General features: G+C 43.4%; 1 protein-coding gene across 2 annotated transcripts; it reads left to right on the top strand.

The window, feature by feature from the left end:
• Positions 1-3,940: 3,940 nt before the first annotated feature.
• On the top strand, positions 3,941-24,300 carry FST (follistatin). 2 transcript variants are annotated; one of them, XM_063128081.1, is made up of 6 exons: positions 3,941-4,190; positions 6,143-6,334; positions 9,214-9,432; positions 11,053-11,277; positions 20,489-20,719; positions 21,220-21,605. In XM_063128081.1, coding segments are annotated over exons 1-6 (951 nt in total). In that variant the 5' UTR covers positions 3,941-4,108; the 3' UTR covers positions 21,222-21,605. The 2 variants fall into 2 exon arrangements, with proteins under 2 accessions (XP_062984151.1, XP_062984150.1); XM_063128080.1 differs by having other exon boundaries at positions 3,945-4,190; positions 21,512-24,300.
• Positions 24,301-26,248: the final 1,948 nt, after the last annotated feature.

Raw genomic sequence — 26,248 nt, 5'->3', positions numbered from 1 at the left:
ATGGCTAGTAGCCATTGATAGCTTTATGCTGCATGAATTTGTCTAATGAGCTTTAGCTCCGTGGAGTTGGCAGCCACTGCTACATCTTGTGGTAGTAAATTCCATAGTTTGATGATGTGCTGTGTGAAGAAGTACTTCCTTTTACCTGTCCTGAATCTCCCACTATTAGCTTTATTGGAAGACACACACCTTCCCCCTTCTAGTATTATGAGGCAGGGGCCTGGCTGTAACTCAGTTCTCCCTGTATAAAGGTATTACCTAATGTAGGTTTGGGATTTATCCCCCCACCCCCAGGATTTTGGATGTTTTACTCACAGACCAGTGCAAATGTACTTGGAGTTATTTGTTATTTTATTGTATCATCATCATCATCTTGGTTTCTTTTTCAGCATTTTCTTTAGCTCTACAATATCCTGGAGAAGTTTATTTGTTGTTTACTACATTCATATTCTGCCTTTCCTCCAAGGAGCCAAAGGTGGCATACATGATCCTCCTCTCCATTTTATCATCACAACAACCCTGTGAGGTAGGTTGCAGCATTTATTGTTACATTTATATCCATCTTTCTTCCAACATGGAACTCAAGGTGGCTCTCAGGTGGTCTTCCATCCAGGCACTGACCAGACTCAGACCTGCTTAGCTTCAGTGAGGTGGCTGCCTCATGTGCTTTCAGTCCATGCACAGGCTAGGGTGAGAATCACTGGCTGGCTCAAAGTCAGCCAGTGAGCTACAAGGCCCAGGCCCAGCCCAGCCCTGTGACCACTGTACCCCACTGGCTCACCTTCCTGGCACATTTTAAAGTTCCATTTCAAATGTTATCTCAGTCACCAGCTCACAAGTCAGGCCTTAAATCACTTGCTTTTGTCCCACCTACAACATCTGAATAATGCTAGCCCACTTTACATGGCTATTATAAGGACTATTGGGATGGTGAAGTGCTTTGAATAGTTTAAATGTGCTAAATAATCTACATGCTAAATGTGATTATTGTGTTGGACAAAAGGAGGCACGCAGCTCGGTCCAATGGTTGTCTAAGCAAAAGTAAGCCCCATTGAGTTCAAAGGGACGTATTCCCAGGTAACGGGGTATATGATTGCAGGTCCAGTAAGATTCCTGTCTTCCTTGTAATCAAAGCAAATATAGCAAGAAATGCTTGTTGATGCTCATAGCACAACAGATGCTCCTTGCATATTGATCAATAGGGGACAGGAACTCATGACTTCCTTTAAGAGAACTGTGACTTTCTATGGGTAATATATGACTTACTGTTTCTTCAGAATTTAGGAATGTTGTAAGGCAAAATCAGAGAGGCAGGACCGTTTTACTTGCAAACTTTAATACACACAAGGCTTTTTCTTGAGAAGACAAAAGTTTCATGAGCGCCAATATGTGGCCCACACATCCACCCCTTTGGGACTTCTTGAGAAGAGTTGGGGGGAGGCGAATATTGGTTTGCTAAAAACCATGCTGGGACTCAGGAATCCTATACCACCACCACTACAGAGATCCCATTTTTAGTGATGACTTGTGCTTCAGGAAGGAGAATGTCCAGTTTTTTGTTTGGTTTTTAATTTCCCCCTGTTAATTGATCATGGCATCTGCCATAAGAGGGCGCTCATCAACCCCACATCAAGGCTGATATTCAGAGGGAAAGAAGAAAAGGAGAGCGAGTGGTAGTATCAATTTGGGGAAAGGAGTGGGGGGTGGAGGAGAGATGATAAAAAAGAAGAAAAGGATGCAGACTCGCAAGAAGCTTCTGACATAATCAAAGCAATCCGGAGCTCGACGGTAAAGATCATAATGACAATAATAATAATAATAATAATAATAATAATAATAATAATAATAATAATAATAATAATAATAATAATAATAATACTGCTGCAAGGAAGAGGTCAGTCATTTACCAGTCTGGTTGTGAAGGGGGGGGGTTGGGGTTGCCGCGGCGTGGTATTGTGATTCATGCCCATTTTCAAAGCCGGGACCACGGCCCAGTCTGAGGCACCCAAACAACTGTCTCCTAATATTAGCACGGCTGTATTTCTAGATCTATTATAGTCTGTCCAGACAGATCCCATTGTAATGGGATCTTTTATTAAAAGATTAGCACTATCTCCTGCAGTTGGTGGAAAAAAATCTGTTATCACTGAGTTATTTGCAGTTGTGGGAGGGGGTTGGAGCGGGGAGGAGACAGAGAAAGAGAGAGACAGAGAGAGAGAGAGAGAGAGAGACTGGGGTGGGGGTGGGGATGGAGGGGGTAGACGGGGTCTGAAATGGGGAGGGGGATAAAGGGGGGAGAGGGAGAGGAGTCCGCCGGACTTCAGTAGAAATCACAGTGACCTGGCAATAGGCAAGAATTTTTGTCTGCATATTTTGCTGTCTGTTGCCCTGTGGTAACGGCTGGGAGAGAGAAGCGGGCGTTGTGCGGCGGGGGGGGGGGGGAGTGGGGGGGGGCGGAGATCGAAAACCTCAGGGTTTTTTTTATTGTTGTTGTTTTTAAAGAGGCGGCTTTTTGAATCAACGCTCCCCATTTTTTTCCCGTTAAGTAATCGTTTGGTATAAAAGGAAATATCGCCTACTCAGTTTCATTCAGCGGTGCCAAAAAATGTTATTATAAACGAGTCCGCCAACTCTCTTGAAAGGAAGGAAGGAAGGAGAAAGAGAGAGAGAGAGAGAGAGAGAGAGAGAAAGGGGGGGGGGCATCGCCAGACAGCGCTTAATAGACGGACACGGCAAAAGTTCATTAGGCCTGTTGCAATCGTGTCCGTCCTTAATCGCGGAGGATGCTTATTATTTTTATTCTTCGGAGAAAGGGACCGCCTACGCCGCCTTCTACCCCCCCCCCCAACACACACACCCCAATCTCCTCCTCTCCCCGAGCTCTCCAGTCCACTCTAAACAGTACTCCAGACGCCCCCAAGTGAAAAGACTAACACTCGGGGTATTAAACTAGGTATTAAACTTTGATTTGTTTTTGACGACTCCCAGAGAGAGAGAGAGAGAGAGAGAGAGAGGAGTGCGCGCCAGACACTTAACTACTGTTTGGAGGTGTGAGGGTTAGAGATTTATTAGTGGCCACAACATCTGGGACGGGGAGCGGTGCTGGTGGTGGGGAGACGGTGGAAAGGGGGCGGGAGGGAAGGCAGGCAGGCAGGCGAGCGCTCACCCGACGCGTACACGGGCACCACGACCCTCGTCCTTTCGTCTCCGGAGGAGAGACTTCACGACTGTCGCTTCTCTGGGCGTCCCAGCACCTAAACACGCGCGCGCACACACCTACGTACCTCCCTTTCGAAACGCAACCGTTCGCCCCTACCCATGCAGAAAGAAACAAGGGCCCATTTTAGCCCCGTTGTTTCGCAAATCGCTTCTACCCACCGTCCCACCCCACGGGTCAGGGATGGAGAAAGGGCGAGGAAACAACGGGAAAGGCTCGGGTCGTGCCTTTCCAAACCGGCGAGACGACTTGGGGCTTTCTAAATCAGTCTACACGAGATCCCTTGGAGGGAAGTGCCTGGTCTGCCTTGTCCCCTCTCCCGCCGGCTTTCCTGCGCCTTAGATGGACTGGACCAAGCGGTCTCCTGCCTTTACGCTGCTAGCCTGCCTTGTTGGCTTAAAAACACACGAACGCACACCGGCGGCAGCAACAAAGTCTCCCCTTCCTGTTACTACGAGCGCAAGAGCTACATTGATTCCCGTTTGTAGATTTGATCTAACACCGGGTATGTGTGGAGTGAATGTATATATTTGTGTCTGTGCGCGCGCGCGCGCGCGCGCACCTTTAAAGAAAAAACACCCCAAAAGCGGATAATTGGAAAGGTGTTCAGACTGAACTTTTAAAATCTCCCCGCCACCCCCCGAACACACAGACACGCACTCTCTCTCTCTCTCCACACACACACACACACACACATTAGGAGACCGCCCACCGCAGAGCTAAGACCCCATAGATTTAAAGAGAGACTGCATTCGTAGCCTGACGTTCATTCAATAGAGCGATCATAGGCAAGGCTGTCTGTCTGGCGTGCTCTCGCGTTTCTCTTTGCCTTACTCCTGCCACTTGAAGTGGTGTCTTCTTCTCTTTCGCTGGAGGGAAAATTAACTAAGGATGTTAAATCAGAGAATCTTTCCAGGCATGGTTTTACTCCTGATGTTTTTCTGCCACTTCATGGAAGATCAAACCGCGCAGGGTAAGCTACCTTTTACGCCTTTTATGTCCAGCTGTTATGTCTCTTTTCTGTCACCTATCTATCTTCTTCCTCACCAACGCTGTTCTCCAGAGGCTCCATCAGATGAGTTGACTGTGGAACTAAGGATACAATCCTATACACAGCTAGTAAGTCCCACTGAACTCACTGGGACTTATTACTTTCGAGTAAAAGTGCTTAGGATCGCGCTGCACGAGAGGCTTTGCGCAAATGCGCCGACATGGCAGGGAAACCCGTGTTTGGTCGGATGCGCAGGCAAAGATAATCACCATCATCATCGTTATGATTTAATCACCTTCATCATCGTTAGCTGTAGTCGCGTTCGCTATAGCTTTTTATTATTATTTTTTATCTCGCATGGCTACCACGCTACAGCCGGGATCAGCTGCTGCACCGCCAGCTAGGAACTTTTCTGAGTTCGACCACCAACCAGATCACGACTAGCTCTAGTTTTGAACGCGAATGTGTGAGCGGTTTCTGGTACGGGTTTTAAATGGCTACAGTCACCAAGGCTCCCCTAAGGGTCCCGACGGCACCTTAGGATCGTGGCTCACCCTCCTAGACGAGAAAGACTTTTCCCACAAGTTCGGAGGGTTTTCTTTGTGCTCCCATTTTATGCCATTCTGTGAATGAACTTCGGTGCGTTGTATTTCACAACGGCAAAGCATGTCTTACAGCGCAACCCTATGCATGGCTACTCGGAAGTAAGCCCCACTGAATTAACTACAGCTTACTCCTACTTAAGTGTGTGTAGGTCTGCAGCCTTTAAGAAACAACCATCTTAAACCTATATATATATACAACTCCAAAGAGTCCTCACCCAACCTCCTCCCCAATACTGGCTGTTGTGTGGGTGCGTTGGGAGGAGATTATTTTATTGAGATACCTCTACAGTTATTGATATTTATTCTGTCTCTTTTAGTGCTCTGTTGTAGCCTTAGGTAGACAGAAATTAAAAGATGCTCCTGATACGTCGTATTATTATTATTATCTTTGTGGCGGTATTAGCCTAGTAGTTTGTGGGATGAAGAAACAGAATCGATTTGCACTGAATAGTTGGAGAAAGTCACATTGGTGATTCACGAGGAACTCATCTCAAGAAAATTCTTCAAATTATCTCAGAAAAAAATGGGCTGACAGATCGGGGCTTTTGGCTGGGATCCCTTCGTAACAGACAGACTCAAGGTTGTTGGTGTCAGTGTATCATCCCCAATGCTTCCCCCAATACTAGAAACTATGTAAACTTGTCTGGCGTGATCCAGCGCTTCTCCGCCGTCCTCCTCTTGTGTTTGCCAAAGCAGCGTAAGTGTGTAGAGTTTGATAACTCACTCCTCCACTACAAGCCATTTATTTCTTCACTTGAGGAAATCAGAAAAATTTGGAGATTTCGAAACACCAGTGTTACTGCTATCAGGCGCACATTGCAGCCCCAGGAATGGGGCGGCAATGAAATTTTCCCGTAAATTTGCTGTGCAAACTTCTATCTACTTATTTCTTTAGAAAGCGTGGTTGTCGGGGTGGGCGGATGGAGCAGGAAAATAAGTTCGTCATTCTTGCTTCTTTTGATCTCTGTCTGCCTGTCTCCACACACACACACTTCTTTTTCTTCTTTTTTTAAAATGCCCCAGATCTATTTCAAACCCCTGTCACGTGCAATTAAGCCCCCTCCCCACAGCACCCACCCGCCCCGTCCACGGTTCTCGTACCTTCCCCATATGGACTAATAAGGCGTCAAACTGGTTTGATCAGGTTGTTTGATCAGCTCTTCCATTTGGTCCAGACGAGTAGCTTCAGGTTATGGAACGGGACGAATAAAAAGTAAACAGTCTAGTAAAAGTCAATGAAAGCAGCACGTGTTGTGTCTGGGTCAGTGGTAACTGACATTGATATGGCTGGGTCTCTCTCTCTCCCTCCCTCTCTTTTCCTGATCGCAGCTGGGAACTGCTGGCTCCGGCAAGCCAGAAACGGCCGCTGTCAGGTCCTTTACAAAAATGGTCTCAGCAAAGAAGAGTGCTGTAAAACCGGCAGGCTTACCACTTCGTGGACAGAAGAGGACGTCAGCGACCACGTGCTTTTCAAGTGGATGATCTTTAGCGGAGGCGCCCCCAACTGCATCCCGTGCAAAGGTGGGTGCTCCTAAAAACCTGGCTCCCAAAGATGCCAGTCTTCATTTATGAGCTATGTAGCTTAGTCAAAGTGTACTTCCAAACGGAGGTCTTATTCTGCAGTAGCCCTGCCTCAAACACGAGACCAGCCAACTTCTGTTTGTAACCTTCCCCAGTTTCCCCATCACCCCTCTTGTCTTTCTTTTTTACTTCTTCTTCTTCTTGCAAGGAGGGGGGGAATCCCTTAAGGAGGAAAAGGCAGAGTAGGTGCACAATGCATTTTGACTGTCCTGCAGACAGGACTGTTTGTGCAGTCGCCCTGCCTCAATTGCAGAATTTTATAGGGGGTCCAGACATCTCACCTTGCACTCAGAACCCTCCCATGTTTTCCCTTTGTTGCTTCTCTCCATTTTTGTTTTGTTTTTCCTTTCCACAAAAGGAGCTTCCAGACAGAGGCCATTACTGTCTCTCCCCCCCCCCCCGCCCCTTTCTAATTTTTTAAAAGAAGGGAAAGAAACAGTGGGAAAATACAGGAAGCGTGTCAATGGAAGATGATGTCATCTAGAAATAATATTCTGTGAATGAGGCACCCAAAAACTCTATTAAGGAGGTAAAGATGGAATAGTTGTACAATGCCTTCTGACTGGTAGTGCTAGGAGCTGTCCATCTAGAAGCAAAGTGCCTTTGGTCTGCCAAACTTACGCTGAGTAGCCACTCCTCTTCCTGCAACGTAACAATGCTTTTAACCCTGGAGATGCCAGCGGTTAGGTCTGGGCTCTTCTGCATGCAAAGCTCTTCTACTAAGTCTCAGGCCCCAAAGTAGGGGGAGAATTCTTCCCCCTTGGCCATGTCAGGGGTTAATCTTTTGGCCCATAGCTCAGTCCAGTCCAGGTCCTCAATGCCCAGGGCTACATCATGTGAAAAGTGGAAGTGCTCCTGAGCAGATACAGAGTGCATTCCCCTCATCACTGGGTAACTAGCAAGAGTCATCATAATCACAAAGAAGGTCTACATAGGAAGCTGCCTTATATTGAGTCCATCAAGCTTAGTAGTGTCTAGGTGCTGAATGGCTGTGTTTCTCCAGGGGCCTTAGTCAGCAGTACCTGAAGATGCTGTGAATTGAACCTGAGACGTTTTGCGTGCAAAACAGGATCTCAACCACTCAGTGGAGGCTTGTGGCTCCAATGTCAGTGGGGCATTGAATCCCCTCCAGGTTCCAGTCAGAGCCAGTCAGAACTCTTAAGGAGCTATCCAAGGTGCTTCACACCTTGGATAGCTCCTTCAAAGTTCTTGACTGAAACCCGAACTGGATTCAATGTCCCATTGACATCGGAGCCACCAGCCTCTACTGCTACCACTAAGCTATGGTCTTTCCAGATCAGAAACTGGTGTTTCCAGACCATCTTGAGCCCAGTGACTCTTTTTCTTAGAAAGTAAGCACTGCCCTCACTTGGCTTCCCTTTCTTCTTTTAGGCAAGGTGAGTGTTATTGTAGGCAAAAAGAGAGAGCGAGATAAAGTAGCCCTGGGGCTCAAGACTGATTTGAAGCTATGCTATCTGACCTAAGAATCCCACTCCCTAATTCTAGATGTATTATGGGGAGGTTATAGTTATACAAAAAAGGAACTCTGCACACACTCAGAGGCATTCTTTCACTATCATATTTCTCAGGTAGGCTTGAAAACAATTTTTCTTTGCAGGACTCCTGTGCCTTTGATGCATAACAAGGAAAAATTCAGCAAGTAGCACTTTCCCAACTATTTCACCTTTATGCTGGGAGCAGCTTCATCTGCTGAATCACTCAGCTCTTATGGGCACAGGAGCCCTGCCCTGGGGGCGGGGGAGTGGGGAGGAAACTACCCGCTTTTTGTGCTACAGACTACTGGTATTCAAAGCAGGCTCTGATCCTGGCTTAAATTAAGTCATGATTCTAAGAAGAAAATGGTATGTGAGGAGGGTGATACAATTACAACATTGTTTTAGTGCCACCTATGTGTTTACTATTTTAAAAGGTAGCTGTAGTGACCATAAGAAAAGTTCCAAAATCCGTGTAAGTACAATAACTTTATTAGGCCAACCAAAAAATCACAAAAATGTGCAAGCTTCTGAGACCGTTTTAGCGAATCACATTAATACAAATTTTGGGATTAAGTACTATACAATTCTAAAATGGGGCATAACTCAACCCAATTACCCTGGAGAGGTCCAAATTTCTTGAACAGGATTACTCTAGAATAAAAAATCAATGGATTGCAGCCAAGGCTTTTCATACAGGCACATGCAACCTTGGGATGACTCTGCTACAATGACCTTCAAAATGAAAGACCTTGGAGAACCAACCCTATATGTCAGGGACACTAGATGAGCAGGGAAGAAACTGCATTGCTGGAGAAGGGAGCATGAAACAGCTTTACAATAAGATGGCTTTGTCATGCATCTCACTCACATGCATATAGTTTGGTTAATGGGGATTAGCCACCCTGCCTTACAATCAGAGTAGTTAAAGGTTGTCTTTTCCATCCTTTCAGTGCGTTCTTGTAGAGGGTTCTAATGCACATTGCTGCTGCTTGTGTGCATGGAGCACATGCACATTAATTACAGGGTAGAGCACAAATGTGATCCCATGTCTCTGTCTCCAGAAAAAGGGACATTTGGGAAGTCTTTGGAGTCTCCTCTAAGCATCCAACTCAGCAAATGGAAAGATCCTGTGTTAGTTTTTATTTTACGGTCTTTTGCTGGAGGGATAATCTTTCTTATTTTCTGGGTCAACAATAAAAATAATATCCTCTCATGTGTTGCCTGTGGTTTGTGGAGCTGTGGCGGGGATTCTGGATATTATTAAAGCAACATTTCTGGGTTTCTGTTCCACCTTCCTCTGCTCCCCTCTCATTTCCTCTTTAGAAACCTGTGAGAATGTGGACTGCGGGCCTGGGAAGAAATGTAAAATGAACAAGAAGAACAAACCTCGGTGTGTCTGTGCTCCGGATTGCTCTAATATCACATGGAAGGGCCCGGTGTGCGGCTTAGATGGGAAAACCTACAAGAATGAGTGTGCTCTTCTGAAAGCCAGATGCAAAGAACAGCCTGAGCTTGAAGTCCAGTATCAGGGCAAATGCAAAAGTAGGTTTACAACAAAGATACTCTCTTAGATATACATAGAAAAGCATGAAGATCCACCTGTAAATTACTCATTTTTGCATACCACTGTAGACTCCAGTTGCGGGATTGTAGGTTGCGGATTGTAGCTCAGGTTCCCAAAATAATAACATATGGTGGAGTTCTAAATACTGAGAGGGGAGAATCAACAGACAAGTGCTATGTGGCTAAGGCCACTTCCATAAATTTACATTTATTTTATTATTACATTTATATCCCATCTTTCTTTTTTCCTCCAAGGTACTCAAGGTGGCTAACATAATCCTCTCCATTTTATCCTCATAACAACCCTGTGACATAAGTTAAGCTAAGGGTCAGTGATTGGCCCAAAGTCACCCAGGGGGTTTCAACGTCACCCAGTTAGTAGGGACTTGAACCCAGAGCTTTCACTGTCCAATCCAATACCTTAACTAATACACCACACTGGTTCTGTCAATGGAACTATCTATGAAACTTAGGCCTGGTGTATATGCAGAATGAGTTGGTAGAATCATGTCATGATGGGGTGCATTGTATTACTCCAGACTACTGGTGTTGAATGCCACTTTTAAATTATTCCCCTACTTAGAGATAAACTTGCCTAGACGTTTAAAAGAATGAGTACATGACAGAGAAATTCAGCCTGCTCCTTGATGTATTAGTTTGCTGTTTTATTTTCAGGGAGCTTGTTGTTGGGTACTGTGTGCGTGTGTTTTATACAAGAGAACCTACCAACCTCCAATCTGAATTAGTTCCACCACCTTAGAATGCTAATATCTCATTCCCATCCTCGTTCTACAGTGTGTGTAGGTGAGGCTTATTTCTAGGCAACAGTGTCTGCCAAGAACATTGATAAACCAGGTCTACAAGCATTTTGTTCTTGTCCCAAGTATCCTCAGAAAGTGCCAGAACCAATTTTTGTTCCTTTTAACATTGGGGACTGAATCTAATGAACTTAAGTATATGAACAATTGTTCTGCTGGTGGGACCTTCCAGTCTTTCAACTGTGGCCTTGAGAGGTTCACCCAACATCTGTTCCAGGTTTGGTTTGGGTTTTGGTGGAGGGACTTGGGCAAGACCCCTTCACTATAGAGTCTCGCTTCTCATCCAACTGACTGCCATTGTTTCCAGTTGTTTGCTTGCCAGCTGGCAAGAAGCAAATAGGAACATCTCTTCCTCCTCACCCTTGTTTCTTTCACCACTCACTTGTCCATCCCTTTTGACAAGGGAGCAGGCAAGAAATAAGTAGCAACAGCAAAGAAGAAGAAAACATCAGGGCCAATATGACCTTGGCAATGGGCCCCCAGGAAGGGCATGGGCCCTGGCAGGTGACTAACCATGCCAACTTCTAACACTGTCTTTAGGTTTACTAGAAGGGGCACTAGGACAAAGTCTAGGTGAATCCTAGTTCAGATCCTGACAACAAGTGGTCCATCTAGGCTGTGGATAGGATATAAAATAATTTGAGCATCACCATGTAATTTCCTTTTAATGAAGAAAGCTGCTAAATGTTTTTAAATGGTTGTCATTTGTGTCATGGCTTCTGTGCTACCTGATGGTGGAGATGGCTCCAGGGTTCAGACTGCCCCCTGTTTTTTGTTCCAGAGACCTGTAGGGATGTTTTATGTCCAGGCAGCTCCACATGTGTGGTCGATCAAAATAATAATGCCAACTGTGTGACATGTAATCGGATTTGCCCAGAACCTACTTCTCCTGAACAGTATCTCTGTGGGAATGATGGAATAACATATGCGAGTGCCTGTCATCTGAGGAAAGCTACCTGCCTGCTCGGAAGATCCATTGGCCTAGCCTATGAAGGAAAATGTATCAGTAAGTACCATGGATGAGGGAGAAAAAACTGAGGGAGCAGTACAAAGTAAGGGTCTTTTTAGATGGCTCATACAGGAGGTATACACCTATGCTGGAAGAAAAGTATGCCATCTGATTTGGCCTCAAATCCCTGCCTCACAGGGTAGAAGTAGACATTATGAGGGAAACACAGGTACCTTAACCACATGTCTAAGCAGGGGTGTGGGGCACTTGTTGGCAAGGCTGGGCCAAGGCATTTTGCTACCTGACCTGAAGGACAAAATGGAGCCCTTCCATTCCAGACAGAAGCCAACCAGACTGGCCGTTGAAACTTCCTTCAACACTGGTGGTGGGACAACATTCCCCACCACACTTGAGTCTGCTTTGGGAGCACAGGGTGGACCACACGGGACACACAGCTCTGTCCTCTAACACTTTGCCATTGCCTTCCTCCACAGCATTTGCCTGAGGCAACCGTCTCACTCTTTCTAATGGTAGGCCCAGCCCTGGGAGAATCAGCAGATGGGAGGAGTGTTTAACCCTTCCTCTGAATAATTCTCCCCTTCAAGACATTTTAATGGATTTTTCCGTTCCTGAGATGCACCCCCTCCTTCCAGCCTTCAGATCCTCCTCTGTAAGCACTGTCCATCTGTTATCTTGGCGAGTGCAAGTTTAGGAAGGTAGCTTTTCTGAGGAAATGTATGAGGGCAAACTGTGGTAGCTGACTATACAAAATATTTTGTAGAAGAACACAGAAATAATGAATGTGAAGTACTTTGAACACAGAAAAGGTGCTCCATAAATATTAAATATTACTATTACTCTAATCATAATAGATGTTGGCTTTGTTCAGAAGACACTTTAAACCACCGTAATTTGAGGTGTCTTCTGAACAGGGCCATTATACTCTATATTGTGTATGAGGAAGCTTAACAATGGGTAGAGTGGCAAATAAATTAAAATGGATCTGGCTGGGGAGTGATGGGACTTTTTCTGTATAAACAAGCATAGCATTGAGCCCTTACAAGCCAATTGAGAGAACCCCTACAGGTCACCCTGTCAAGATGGGTAAAAGGCCCAGGCAGCGACAAAACTGAGGAAGAATAACTAGTGCCAGCCCAAGACATTTTGCTGCCTAAGGCACTGCAGCAAATGACCTCTCCCCACCCTTACCACTGCAAGCCATAGTATCTAATATCAGTCGAATTATTTTGGCACCACAAAATCTAACAAGTACCTCTTCCCCTCCCTGGTATTAAACATAAAATAATAAATTAAATAAGTTAGCCATTGCTGCTCTTTCATGTTAACCAAAATCATGCCTGAGGCAGTAGCCTCGCTCTGGCTAGTGGCAGGGTGAGCCCTGATAATTACTTTGATTCTGATTGCCTAGGACACCTGGATGTACCTACCTGTAACCAGTCGAACCCTCCAGAATGAAGAAAGACATGTGTTGTGTGTTTGGCCCACTCAGAAATAGATGATATAACCCAGCCGGGCAGAGGGAGGGACCCAGGACTAGGAGAGGGGTGATGAGCCATTTCCTGAGCTTATTTTGTGAGGGCGATGACAAGGCATTATGTGTAAGGTCCATCTGAAAAGCAGAATAGGGAGCAGGAGGCGCTCCAAATGGAGGCAGCCTGAGCTATGGGCGATGGCAGCGGCCATGGCAAAATGCAGGAATTGTTGGGGGAAATTCCCTTTCCCCCAAGGGAGACAGACGTTGGAACTAGAAGATCTCTATTATCTGGGGCTGTACAAAAAATTATCATCATCATCATCATCATTATTATTATTATTATTTTAATATAATGCCTTAAAGTGTTAAAAACCATTCATGTGTGTTATTTAGTTTTAATCCTTACAACAACCCTATAAGGGAAGTCAATGTTATTATCCTGCCATACTGCAGATGGAGGGATTGAGGCTGAGACAGAATGGCTTTCCTAAAGCCACTTAGTGAATGCAGGGCAGAGGCAACATTCGAACTTCCTATGTATAGCTCAGTCTCTCAGCCACTACGCTACACCAGATCAAGGAAGTGATGAAGGTCTTACTGTTAGTGTTCATCATGTATATCTCTCTTTTGACTTACTAGGGCCGTAGCTAGACCTGAGGTTTATCACAGGATTGTCCTGGGGTCAAACCTGTTCATCTAACTGCCACACAGGGCATCCAGCGCTCAGGCAGGGACAAACCCGGGATGATCCTGGGATAAACCTTAGGTCTAGCTGTGGCCTAAGTCCTTTGCATGCATAATAGCTGCCGCCCACAAAGGTCCCATGAGGTATTGCTTGGGCTGAGAGAGACTTGATGAAGGACTCTTGATGAGTCTTTGGCCAAGATCTGATTTCACCCCATCAAGGGCTGGATCGACACTGCTGCTTTATAGAAGTATTGAAGTGCACTGATAACTGTTGGGGCGCATTACACATTCCATATACCACTTTCATAGTGTTATTTCCTGCTTTTTATTCCACACTATCCAAAATATTGCAACAAATATCACACCGGCCCTATTCAGATGACACACTAAGCCACAGTGGTTAAGTATTTTGAGCTAAACATTATGGCTTAGTGTATCATTTGAATCATTCCATTCGCTGATAAATTGGTTAGACGAATTGATTTTAAACATTGTCATCAATAAAATGGGGGAGGGAGTTAATTGAGCAACAAATTTAAACTAGGGTGACCATATTTGGGAAACCAAAAAAGAGGACACCTAGTGTGTGTTTGGGGAAGCAGCTTTCTGAGTCCTGCAGAAAGTGCGTTATTCCCCCGCCACCTTAAAAAACCCGATTGGAGTGGAGGAGGGGAAAGGATTTCATTCTGCACCACCACCATCCACTCCAATTGGGGCCTTTTCTATAATGTCCAGGAATGACCCACTTTCCCCTTTAAGACCTCAATTGGAGCTCGGGGTGGGGGAATGATGTGCCTCAAGAAAGCATGTCATTCCCTCCTGCCATGCTAATGGCAGCCTTAAAGAGGAAGGTGTGTCATTCCAGGACATTATTGAAAATTATAGAAAATCCCCCCTGACACCATGGAAAGAACAAAAACCAGGACAAATCCGGGGAAATCCTGACAGTTGGTCACCCTATTTAAACACATTAAAAGCATGTTTAATACATGTGTTTTATATGTATTAAAAATATTTTAATACATATAAAAGCAGCAGATAGGAAAGAATCCTCCATGCTTTCTATCTGAGAGGGAATGGGGTTGCCTCTTCCAAAGTGATGTCTGCTGGCATGCATGTGTACATTATTTAAAAGCAAAATACATTTTCTTCTTTAGAACTATTGTGCCCCCTCCTATCAAGGATAATTTATGTAGATTAAGCCTGCAATCCTTCACCCACATACCTGAGAGTAAACCCGATTGAACTTAATTGAACTTACTTCTGAGTAGGCATGTATTGCACTTTTAATCTATTATTTAATCAAGTAATCAACTAAAGACCATAGATTAATCAACTAAGATTTCTCCTTAATAATGCGGTAGTCCTGATTACAATGTGGTGTACATACAATAGAAGAGAGGCAGGTGTCAGAGTAAGTTACAGCAAGGGGAGGCTCAGGAGTTAAATATATGTACAATATTAGTGGTAGTACTCAAATTTGTATTTCCAGACTTTGGTTAACACAATACTTGCCTCAAAGAGGAGGCTAGTATTGTGGGTCCAAACTCTCTTCTGGCTCAGACTTTAATCTGAGTCGATAAAAACCTTCAGTCCTCTCTTCCATCCCATGATTTACCTTTCTCCAACAGCACAGGAACAGAGGAGAAGGTTTCTCTAGTCCCTTTCTTCTCTGAAGGCCTGCACTCAGCTATGACTGTACTGGGAAATGTAGTTTTTCCAGTACTGTTGGGAAATGTAGTTTCTGTAACTCTATGTAAAGCGCTTGAAAATTATTTTCCCCAGTGTACCTGTCTTCTGGCATGCAGCCTGCCAGCATGAGAGAAAGGAAATAGGAAGGAGACCTTCCTCTCTTCATTCCCTTGTTACTGCTGCCAAAGCAATAAACATAAATAATATAATTGTGAGAAGGAGGTGGGTAGTTTGTGGGAGGGGCTTGGAAATTCCCCAAAGGGCATGGGAGAGAGACAAAGCCTTGTCATGATCTTGTTGACACCATCAGGGTTGGGCTTGGAAAGAACCCAGCTATTTTCCGAGCTTCAAGAAAATTGTTTTGCTTTTTCCCCATACCCAATTCAAACTGGAGGAGTTTCCTGAGTCACTAATAGTGACACCAGCAGGTATGAACACACTGGCTGTTTTTACCAGCAATGTTGAAATCAGGTTCGTCATTTCTCACCTGTAACATTTGAACAAAATATCTGGTACTTTTGTTCCCGATGCTAACAAGTGAGTAAGAAGAGGAACCAATAATAATAATAATAATAATAATAATAATAATAATAATAATAATAATAATATATTTCTTACCCGCCTCTCCATTCTGATCGAGGCGGGGAACAGCAGCAAATATAAAATACATAAAACTGAATTAAAACATAATATACATTGTTAAATCATCCTAAAAACATCCTAAAATTCCACTGGATAGAACTAATACATTGTTAAAATAACTGCCAGACTTCTTAAAAGTCAACTGGGTAGGCTTCAAATTCCCAAATCAAAGGTGTTTTTAGCATCTTGTGTGCAAACTATCTTGGTGGTGGACCAGGAAAGAGTGCTTTAATGTAAAGGAATGTTAGTACAAATGGGCCAGTGTGGTGTTAGTGTCTAGAGGGCTGGATTTAAATGTGTGAAATACAAATTCAAACACCTGCTCACTTATCAAGTTCATCGCTTGATATTGGAAGACATATTTTCTTAGCTTAAAGTGGCAGGATTGTTGTGATTCTAGAGTCTGACTCCAAAGTGATAAATCCGTGGTAGGACTATACCACTTCGTGCTGTATATATGGGCTCACATGGTTTAATGTTCTGCCATGCAAGCATTTAAATTAAAAATCCTGTGCATCAAAAACTGGAATATCAGGGAGCAACCTAGACTAGGGGGGCTGCTTTCTGACATCCAAGTTTTCTGTAGACTTTCTCTTTGAGATGGAAGAGCATTCGGATATGTGGAGTCATACTTGCAGTCTGAAGCAATACAGTAAGGACACAGATTTACCAGCTCATCTGCTGTGTGTGAGAACTAGGCCCTTTCTTCTACACCTAAGTATTATCCCAGGCAAATGGAGGGATCATCCCTGCCTGCTCCCAGGATCCCCTGTGTGTCATTTGCATGCACAGGGATGATATCCCAGGATGATCCTTGGGGGGAAAAAGGCAGGTGTAGAAACGGCCCTAGTCTGAGCAGTCTGGAGATTCTTGTTTTTATCTTAAACAAGATACTTTGTTTTTATCAAAAACAAGATACTTGTTTTTATCTCAATTTTAGCATTTCTGTAAACCGCCCAGAGAGCTCTGGCTGTGGGGGCGGTATATAAGTGTAATAAATAAATAAATAAATAAATAATAGAAAGACTGGGGCACAATTTTAACCAATGGTCAGGTATCCCAGTTTCCCCTGCAAGTTAGCTTCTTCTCTATGGACACATGTTGAATTTCCTTCCTTTCCTCTCCCATGCACAGTCACCCTTGAATCTTAAAATCCACACTGGAATAAAGCTAGACCTGGGTTTTGTGGGAAAGCTGCTCAAGTTAACTAGGGATGAGCTGAAAGTATTTACTTTTTGATAACTTTTTTTGCCAGTGCTGAAAAAAATGCCTGTTTTTTGGAACGCCTTGCAAAAAGATTCATTTCATTTGTCCTCAAATACTCTGACCCTCAGTTGCCGTCACTTGCCCTAAATCACATTATGCAGCCAAATCTGATAGGCTACATAGAGTTGTAATGTCATCCTGTTTGTTATATAATCCCTGAATGGAGCAGCCAGGGGGAAAATGGCTCCAAAGAGATATCAGGCAAACATTATTTTAAAGAGTGGGTGGGGCGGGGGGGGATTCCACTTCACCAAAATTTCTAGTTTTGACTCAGAAATCTGAAGTGGAGAAAAACTGGCACAGTCCATGCATAGGACATTCTATTCTTCATCTGCCACACCAAAACCACTTCACAGTCAAAGAAAATGCTAGAACTTACAAAATTATTTTTTTTAAAAAAAAAATGAGTAGGAATGCACTCCTGGAATCCAAAAGTCCATATTTTGGTCAAGTAAACTTTCTATTGAATCCAGCTGACAATTATTGAGGACTAATCTTTGGCCCTGGTTCTATTGGAAGCTCTGATACTTTAGGATACCAGGTCTTTGAAGCCATCTTCAGACCGCATGGGCTTCTGTGTGGATTCCAGTGAAAACATCTGCCTAGACATGAGTTCTTAGGAAATATTTTTTTCACATTAATACAAAACAACTTTTCTCCCTTAAAAATCATGAAGCGTAGGGCATATTATATTACGAAGGAAACCTCCTGAAATCACCAAATAAAGCACAAATGTTTGTTACAGCAGTATAAGTGTTTTTATCATACATTCCTCTGATAAGGGGTCAGAAATACTACACTTTATATTTGGGGCTGGAGGAATGAGGATTCCTCTGAAGTTAAGTACTTTTACTTCTCATTGATTTCAAGGATTTAAGCATGTGCCTAATGTTTCTGTTGAAATCAATGGGACTTAAAAATTCATTTGTTTGGCAATTATGCCCTAAGCTATTTCCTTCCAACATTATAAAATAAGGTGATCTAATTAGCTGGTAACCTGTTATATTTCTAGGGTTGCAAGTTTCAAATCATGCTGGTTGGCCACTGTGTGAACAAAGTGCTGGACTAGATGGACCCTTGGTCTGATCCAGCATGGCTCTTCTTATGTTCGAATGCACTCTAGAATTGTTCTATTGAAGTGAATATGATGACTCCACGGAGCTTTGGTGTGTGTATGTGTGATTCCGTTTGTTAACTTTGTTATCAAGCTTGTACTGAATATATTGATGAAAACAAGGACAACAGCTATTATCTAGAAAGCTACTTTAGATGTGGTCAAGAACCTGGATCTTGACTTTTTTTTTTAACAGCCCCACCCCATCCTCTACTGCCATATGAAGCCAAGGAAGACCATTGTGGCACCTTAAAGACTAACATATTTAAGGCACAATCTTATGTATGTTTAGGCAGAAAAAAATTCTGGGGCCTGCTGGGAGTTGCTGGATTTTTTTCTGTCTAAACATGCATAAGACTGCACTCTTATTGCGGCATTAGTGTTCATGCCCAAGAACCCATTTCACCTAATGCATAAAATATTATCCTCAATTAGCTAGGAATAAAGAAAAAAATGGTAAGCAGTGAGGGTGAAAGGCCTTGACATGCAAGAAGGTGTCTAGTTTGTGACATTTCTGTCCAAATTCACATGTATACAAGATAAGCGCAGTGACCATTCCCAACAGGAACCATTAGTGATAACACAGCCTTCCTTGCTTTGCTATGATAAAGTAACACCTATAGTGGTAGACAAATTCCTGGGCTAGATCTACACTACTGCTTTATAGCAGTATTGAAGTGCACTGTTAATTGTTGGGGCACAATCCACATTCCATACACCACTTTCATAGTGTTATATCCTACTTTTTATTCCATATTTGTAATGATTTTACACAAGGTGTAGATCTGGCCTCAGTGGCTTATATGAGAAAAGTAGCTTTGCAGTAAGCCTCTGCTCCTGAGCTATTACCTTAATCAGTTTTACGTATGTTATGGTATTTGTATCTAATGTTGTTCCCCACCTTGATCCAGAGGGAGAGGCGGGTAAGAAATTATTATCATCATCAATCATCATCATCATCTGTGTAGCCCATTTCTAAGGCCTAATCTACACCAAGAGCATAGCTAGATGGGGTGATATCCTGGAGATCACCTCAGGATCATCCCTGTGCGTTCACATGACGCACATCGCCCTACCCTTTTAACCCACTTTTTCCACGGTCTCGGGATGATCCTGAGACTGGAACGTGTGGCCGGGCATTGCAGGTTGCCCTTGCTCCTCATGAGTAACCACAAGGAGCCAGGCACAGGGTACAGTTTTATGGTATGTGTACCATTGGGGGTGGGGGGAGTGGGGAAATTTATTTATTTATTAAAAAACCTCACATTTGCTGTTTGAACACTCAAGCACTCCTTCTTTAAAAAAACAAAAACAAAATGGTGGGTGCGACGTCCTCTTCCTCCTCAGACATCGCACACCGTGTGTAGACAAAGGGAGAGATCTCACGATAACCATATCATGAGATCCTCACCCCTCCATCGTGCTAGACCCGGTCGGTCTAGCCATGGCCCAAGCAGGATATTGCAGTATGAAAGCAGTATATAAAAAGCAGGAGCCACACTACTGCTTTATAGTGGTATTGAAGTGCACTGACAACCGTTGGGACCCATTGACACATACTATATACCACTTTCATAGTGTTATATCCTGCTTGGTGTGGCTCCTGCCTTTTATAGACCACTTTCATAGTGCAATATCCTGCTTAGTGTAGATTAGGCCTAGTTATTCAGAAGTAAGCTCTACTGAGGTCAATGGGAGTGCACTTAGGCCAAAAGACTTAAATGACCATGCTGAGGATGAAGAGTGTGGGTCACCAATTGGCCTTCAACAAGGTGTCCTCGGGGCATTTTGAAGGTCAAAGAGGAGGTATAAGTCAGTGCAGACCTGGGCAGTGTGTGTGTGTGTGTGTGTGTGTGTTCATTTACTCATAAGGGTGGGTGTTTGTTGCTCAATTGCATCTAAAGCAGTGTTTATAGGAATAAGACTTGGGAATTGTAAGGGTTTTCTTCCTGGAGCAGTCACCCCCAAATGCAAGTAGAGGAATTGGGCCTCAGCAGTTACTTTACGCTGTTCCCTCAGAGCTTGTAGTCACAGACTCCAAAACTTTTTGCTGAAAAACTCTCCCTCTTTGAGCTGATATTCTCAGCTATCTCCACAAACAGCCTTTAGAAGTAACGCCCAAGGTCCTACCCTCTACCACAAAACCAGGAGACAACTCACTCCTCTAGATCTTTGCTTCTGCACCTCACACTCCCATCTCCACCACCTCCTGTGGGGTATCCATGGGGTTTTGTGGTCATCTCCTGCTGCCCTGCAGCAATGGTCAGAATATTGATTCGTAGGAGGGTTTTGTTTTGTTTTTTGCTTTTTGTGTTTTGTTTTGTTTACCTCCGCCTTCTTCTCCTTCTCCTAAAAATGAAAATCTTTTGCAGAGGCCAAATCTTGCGAAGACATCCAATGCAGCACTGGGAAGAAATGTTTGTGGGATTTTAAAGTGGGCAGAGGACGGTGTGCCCTTTGTGACGAGCTGTGCCCCGAAAACAAGTCGGACGAAGCTGTCTGTGCCAGCGATAACACCACTTACCCGAGCGAGTGTGCCATGAAGGAAGCAGCCTGTTCCCTGGGTGTGCTTTTAGAAGTAAAGCACCCAGGATCTTGCAACTGTAAGTGAGATTTTTAACCTTGCCAGGAACTTTAACCTTCTGAAAGGAAAAAAAAATCCCTAGAATAGTAAAGACTGACGCCTTTATTAAACATGAAAGGGAACTGCGTATAAGAAAGATCTTATATAAAGAGATTTACATATTATACAGACGTCTTGTGCTTGGTAAGACGCAACAGATAGTCAACAGCAAACGTTTCGGGGTGCCTTTTCTCTTTGTAGGAAAGGGTCTGTGTTTAACACCAGAGGGTTGCTTTAAATGCATCTTTCGAGCTATTTCTTGCCCTTCCTTAATATTGTTTGCTTTCGTGTGCTTTGCTGTTTGCTTGATTAACACTCGGCTACAACCTAATTGCACCCTCCTCTCAACCTCCCCCCCCTCCCAAAACTAGCTTAACACTTAACCACGTGGGCTGCTGTTTTCTTGCAGTTGCCTCTGAATGAAGGACTCAAAAGCAATTAAAAACCTAGAACACAAGAGCACTTTTTATCTAATTTCAGGAATCTGCCAATAAAACCTGAGCCAATGAGTCTTCAGAACTTGCTGCAGTTATGACTTCATAGATTATGTAACACACACATACACACACACACACACAAACACACGTGCAAAAAACAAACTTTATTGCATAACAGCGGATGCCAAAGCGCATCTTACTCCGAGCCACGTGTAAAACAGAAATGCAACACTCTATTATGGCTGTGCAGGGGGCTTTGAAAACTTGCACTCAGCTGCTTCTGAGCTGTTGTTGTCCGTATTTAAACAACAGCTCCCCTGTATTCTCCTATCTAGCCATCAATGAAGATCCTGAGGAAGAGGACGAAGAGGAGGACCAGGACTACAGCTTTCCTATATCTTCCATTCTAGAGTGGTAAAAACTTCCATCACTTTTGGAACAGCCATTGGGCAAGAAATTCAATGTCCATACTGTACATAAGTGTATGCTTATTTATTTGGGGAAGAAAAAAGTATACATATAGTTGAATCTTGTAGACATTTATTTATACTGTGTCATGTTTTATAATTTATACATTAAAAATGTCTGATTGACTGTACACCTTTTATTATTATTTTTTTGGAAGAAATTTAATCGTTATGGGATGAGCAGTGTTATTTATTGTGAGGTCTTTTGCTTGTAAAGTAAAGCTTTTTTTTTCTTGTAAACTATAAATCCATTCCTTAGAGCTTAACTCCCCCTCCCCGTCACGACTCTCATCTCTGCCGACGTTAACTCTTTTCCACTTTAACAAAACTTTGCATGTCAGTTTCTGTCATTTTTATTTATTGCATTTCCTTCTTGCCGGTTATGTACATATATCCACGATCCCTCGGGTATTTGTTTACAAGGAATCTTGACTGACCAAAAGGCGCTGTAAACTGACTTAACTATATATTTGGGGTACAATAAGGTAGTCTTTAAAGAAACCTCTTCCCCTTGGTTATGCTCTTCTGATTGTATCATGTACTGAGGTGATCTCAAAGTACTGGACATTTATATTGTACTATGAGGATCCAGGCCCAAAGATCGGATTATGAAGTCTGTTAATAGCTATGTGGCTAAATGTAATGAGAGCATCCTCTGTCCTTTTTTTTTTTTTTAAAAAAAAAAGATACATTGTCACAAGCATTCAATGTTTTTATTAGCTATGTCCTTGCAGTTGCTCCTGCAGTTCCATTTTTTTAAAAGTTCTTTCTGTTTTTCATTCGAAGTGTTCACAGAATATTATATCAAAGCTTTATCAGTTCAAGTTTCTTGCTTTTCATAATACTTTTTTTTTCTGAGGCAATTTTATATTTTCAAACATGGCGAGTTAAATATAAATTCATTTAAATATATAGTTTTGTACTTTTCTACCATGTAAATGTGCAATGTATATAAAAGTTATAATGTGTATTTGTAAATAAATTATGAGTGAAAATAAAAATAAAAATTGGATTTCTTTCCCCCCCTGTACATCAGCTTCGGTTATTGCTTAGTGAATGTGGTTGCTAGGAATGGCTTTTTGAATGTGGAAAGGGTTAGTTTTAGGATCATACGCACTGGTGTGACCAGAGCATGCAGGGTCTTATTTCATGTCCGAGGGTCAGAAAGCTCATGACACAGCAACTTTGCTGAAGTAAAGCAGGCATATAGGCCTGGCCAGCGTCTGAATGAAAGGCCACTGGGGAAATCCCTCATAGGCTATTTTGTGAGTTCCATCATGGAACATTTCCATGGGTACAAGAACATCCGAAGCCAAAGCTGGATGAGCTCGAACAAAGAGGTGGGGCAGCATCCAAAGCTCACATTCATTCGATTGCACCGCTGTGAATGACCACTAGCACAATGGGAAGTTACCACTGCCGAGAGCCACGCTGGAAATGAGCCCAAAACAAGTGTTTCCAGAAGGGGGCAGGTCAGCTGAGCTTCATATCGTGAGCTCCACTGACTTGTTCTGTTCCGGAAATGCTACTTTTTGGCTGCTCTAGAAAGCGCTAGCTTCCTATTGCATTGGTGGTCACTCCCATTAGTGCAAGGGCAGCTTTGGATACTGCCCTTGGTTTAAACCAGGTTTGAAAAATACCCGGGGCAGGTGACCAGGAAGGGAAGTTTTAATAAGCTGGGGGGGGGGAGTTGTTGTTAGTGGTGGTGGTTTTGTTTCAAGCCATCTAAGTCGAATGGGAAAGTGACTTTCGTAGACTTATTTGAAAAGATGGTCTGTATGTTTGCCACAGGACCAGTCATTCCCATTAAGAATTTCTCTACTTCTCACTCCCAGCCAGATAAACCATGAGAACTCACCATGTGGTGATCATTGACAAGGAGGGGAGATAAACACACTATGTGGTCCAAATTCACATAGCGAACTCCAACAGATGATATGAATTGGAAATTGCTATAGAGATCAGCCCCCCATCTAGCAAAATACAATGTCTCTTGAGACCGACTCCAAGCCATAGTAAACGTGAAAGTAAACTTGAGCCTCAACAAATGGATTTCAGGCAATTTCAAAATAAAGTGATATAAGAGAGTTCTTCGTTGTCTTAGAAAGTGGTAAACAAGCATACATCCGATCATCCACCTACTATAATTTATACAATCTTGACTGATTGAAAGAAAACTCTGCACTACAGCACTGTAAATGTTTCATTCTGGTGTAAAGTCAGTTTTAAGAATCTAGAAAACTCTACCCTAATTTCATCCTTCCAATGTCTCATATTGAGACATATGAAAGCCGGTCTGTTGCAGTAGTTAGTATTGGACTAGGGAGACCCAGGTTCAAATCCCCACTTAGTCATAAAGCTTGTTGGGTGATTGTGGACCAATCATTATCTCTCAGCCAAACCTACCTCACAGGGTTGTTGTGAGGATTAAATGAGTGGGAGGAGGGAGAACCATGTGCACTGCCCTGACCTCCTTCAAGGAAATATTGCAGTATTGTCACTGTTCACTCCTCCTTTTCACTCTATTTGTTTTAAACCACAGAGCACTTGCAAACTTCCTTTAAAGCTTTAAGTACTCATCCCCCTCTTGTAAAACCATGTGGTGTTGACATAACCATGTATTTTGCCTACATTCAATAAAGCTTTTCTTTGATGGATATTGGAATTGTGATGTTTTAATTGTGTACTAACAGCTCCTTTTTTGAGGAATTGCCCTTGTGAATTCCTTACTCACAGCAATTTGATGCAAACCTAAAGTAATAGCTTTATATTCCCTTATATTTGATGACCTATGTGTGAACAGATACCGTTAAAAAGCATTGTGCTTGAGATGTGAACATTTGGTCTAGCGTGTGATCTCTCATGGCCCATTCATCAATAAATCTGATTGTATGAACTAGTTCAACCTTCCCCAACCCAGGGGCCCACCAGATGTTTGACTACAACTCCCATCATCACTGAGGTGATGAAAATTGTAGTCCAACACATCTGGCAGGCACCAGGTTGTGGTGCTTAACAAGTTCAAGCAGTGAGATTCAAATAACTTTATACAGAAACAGTTTCTTACAGAAACTTTTATACAGAAACAGTTTCAACAGTTTTATCAATTCACACAATTTGTACCAGTTTTTTCCAATGCGGGTTCCAACCAATATTTGGGTTCCAACTAAGAATTTTACAAATTAGATTTCTATTTTTAAACCAATGTTAGTTCCACATGGACCATCCAAATCCCCACCATCCTCTCTTCCACCATGACCAGCCTGGTACCTCCACAAAGCCAACATGTAGGGTATAAAGGCATTAGCCTTCTCCTAGTGTTGCCTCCTAAAAACTGGCATTTAGAAGCCAGCTGCCCACTGAAACCTTCAAGCTGCATATAACTGTCATGATTAGTAGCCATGAGTGTGCCTAACCACCTAAGCTGATGGCCATCACTACATCTTATGGTAGGGGATTCCATAACTTAATTATGTGGAAGCATTTTCTTTTATCTGTCCTGGAGCTCCTGCCAAACAGTTTCATTGGATGACTCTGACCCGTGGTATATTGGTGGGTGAGGGTGTGTCATTCTTTGAATGTCAGTTTACATATAATAATACAGTGCCATTAACATACATGCATTTTACAGAGTAGCATATGTAAAAAAGAAAAAAAGACAGGTCAATCTTCTGAGGAGCTTACCTTCTCTAATCATGCAGTTCTAAACATCTTCACCTGGAAGCAAGGCCACCTGATTTCAATGGCAATGACTCCCTTGTAAGTTTGTGTATGGGATTGCGGTCTAAATTGTGCAAGTCATTCAGCTCAACTCACCTTTCCTGCATCTGGAAAAAGCATTAGGATTGTGTAAAGAACTTGGAATGTGTGGAAATATTCCATTTAACCACTTGGAGCACACTGAAATACACTTGCATTGGGCTGTAAAATGAAGGATGTTGCTGTCACTGCTCCTTATTGGGGCTAGCTGTGGGGGTTCAGTATCACTGGGCATTTGCCAAGGCCCTAACCCCAGCGGAGGCCCCATCACAGACTACTGGAACCTCTGCTGTTCCTACTCCTCGCCCTTGCTGCCCTCTTAATACACCCTCTCCCTCTAACCCAAAGGAAGAATGCAGGCAAGGGGAGCTGCAAAGGTAAGGGAAAAGGCAAGCAGCCACAGGCCCTTGTTTGCTCATCCACTCTCTTGCTCTGGTCCGGATGTGGAAAGTATACTGGTGAAAAAGCAGCGGTGGCTCTCGATCATCACCCTAGTCATCACTGCCAGCTTGCCCATCTGCTCTCTTGGGAAGGAATGAGTGAGCAGGCAGGGACACTGGTGATCAGTCATCTGCTTGCTTGATCTGGCCCAGAAGGAGGGGGGCTAGCAAGTATGCAGTGGTAACAAGAGGAGCGAGTCTACTGAAGGAGGCAGGGGGACACTGGGAGTCTTACCTCTACAAAAAAAAAAAACCCTCCACCTGGATCTCATTGGATTCTTAGGTGAGGTGTTCAGCTAAACAGGTTCAAAGACAGTGTACAAAGCATGATGATGTAGCTCAGGCACAGAGAGTGGGGTGTGTAGCTGTCATATGTTCAAAACGAGAGAAAGAGAGAGCATTTAAG

This window comes from Elgaria multicarinata, chromosome 6, assembly GCF_023053635.1.
Source record: "Elgaria multicarinata webbii isolate HBS135686 ecotype San Diego chromosome 6, rElgMul1.1.pri, whole genome shotgun sequence".
Taxonomy (NCBI): domain Eukaryota; kingdom Metazoa; phylum Chordata; class Lepidosauria; order Squamata; family Anguidae; genus Elgaria; species Elgaria multicarinata.
The sequence above is the reverse complement of the archived record's forward strand: the minus strand, read 5'-3'. Positions and strand labels throughout refer to the sequence as shown.

What these genes read in the sequence shown, in the direction of transcription:
- FST (XM_063128080.1), top strand. Translation starts at nt 4,109, where the DNA reads ATGTTAAATCAGAGAATCTTTCCAGGCATGGTTTTACTCCTGATGTTT. An exon ending in GTATCAGGGCAAATGCAAAA is followed by an intron (nt 9,433 to 11,052) that starts GTAGGTTTACAA and finishes TTTTTGTTCCAG; the next exon opens with AGACCTGTAGGGATGTTTTA. An exon ending in GCACCCAGGATCTTGCAACT is followed by an intron (nt 20,720 to 21,511) that starts GTAAGTGAGATT and finishes TCTCCTATCTAG; the next exon opens with CCATCAATGAAGATCCTGAG.